The sequence below is a fragment of the Ceratina calcarata genome, unplaced genomic scaffold (genome assembly GCF_001652005.2).
Source record: "Ceratina calcarata isolate Rehan_Ccalc_2016 unplaced genomic scaffold, ASM165200v1 scaffold4763, whole genome shotgun sequence".
Classification (NCBI taxonomy): domain Eukaryota; kingdom Metazoa; phylum Arthropoda; class Insecta; order Hymenoptera; family Apidae; genus Ceratina; species Ceratina calcarata.
Window position 1 is genome coordinate 1 of NW_017171821.1, and position 1,229 is coordinate 1,229.

General features: G+C 34.8%; 1 protein-coding gene across 1 annotated transcript; it reads right to left on the reverse strand.

The window, feature by feature from the left end:
- Positions 1–849: 849 nt before the first annotated feature.
- Positions 850–1,182, reverse strand: LOC113464667 (uncharacterized; the record flags this gene model as incomplete). Its single annotated transcript, XM_026815641.1, has 1 exon — positions 850–1,182. A coding segment is annotated over one exon (333 nt), but the record flags the coding sequence as incomplete, so codon positions are not given.
- Between the last annotated feature and the right edge of the window lie 47 nt (positions 1,183–1,229).

Consider the following 1,229-nt stretch of genomic DNA (forward strand, 5'->3'; position numbering starts at 1 on the left):
CCTCTTTGCTCATTAATGGGGCACTCTCTTGTATTAAATGTGCTATTTTTGATTTTACTTCTTCCTGAATTTTGCTCTTTTCTTTTTTTTGAGGGTACGAATTTTACTGCGTAAGGCAGCAATTTTTCTGCTTTGCCTCTTCAGTCGCAAGGATTTAGGCGTTAATAACACAAATTAAAATTATTTATAACATCTACGCGTGATTGCCTTTTATCCGAAGATATCTCGTGTAAACATTATCAATATATAATGTTTGTCCTGGGTAGAAAAGTTTCTGGGCAAGTTGTAGACATACATTGTATGCTAATCCTGTTTCTCTAATATCATCAGCTGATCTACCAGAGTAAATTTTCATTGCTCATGTATATCCCTCGCTTGAGCACAATTTAAAAAATTTGATCCCACATTTGTGTGCTTTATTTGGTACAAGTTTGAAGATGAATCTTCCCCGCCATGGAATCAACGTTTCATCAATACGTTCTCCGGATATAACATGTTGACATATAACAATATGTTCTCCGGACGTGAATATTTTTTGATAGTTCCTTTCCAGTTTGTCGAAAAGTGCAAGTATTTTTCCAAGTCGATCATTGCAGGCAATGGACATATTATCGGCAAAATGAAAGTTATTCAGTAGTAACTCGAATTTGTTTCGTGACATACTAGAGAGAGTACGCGGTAACTGAAAATTGTACAATGGGTTTTTCGATAAGAATTAGCTATAAATTTTACTTTTACAAGTCCCATTTATAAAATCAGCCCCAAGAATTTTTTTACTTCTTTGGGATTAGTTGGTGTCCACTTACGCATCCGTGAACATGGTCTTAACTCAGATTTATCTAATTTTTGTTACGCATATCTATTTGTTTCTGATACAAGCAAGTCTATCATTTCGTCATCAACGAACAGCTCAAACACATCATATGGCTTGATATCGCTAGGTAATTCTCTAATAAGGCTGCCTGTCTCGGGAGAAGAAAATGATTTCTGCCGACCACTAAATTCACTCCATTCACTAAATTCAATTGTATTTTTCTCGGTATCATCAGCTTTTTTTTCTTCATCAATAATCAATTCTTGTAAAATTTCGTCAATACTATCTTCATGATACTCAATATCACTACGACTACACTCATGAATATCTGAATCAGAATCAGACGATTGAATTATATTCATGTTTGAAGATTGAAATGGTGCATGGCTTAAGAGCATTGCTCGGCCTGCAATTA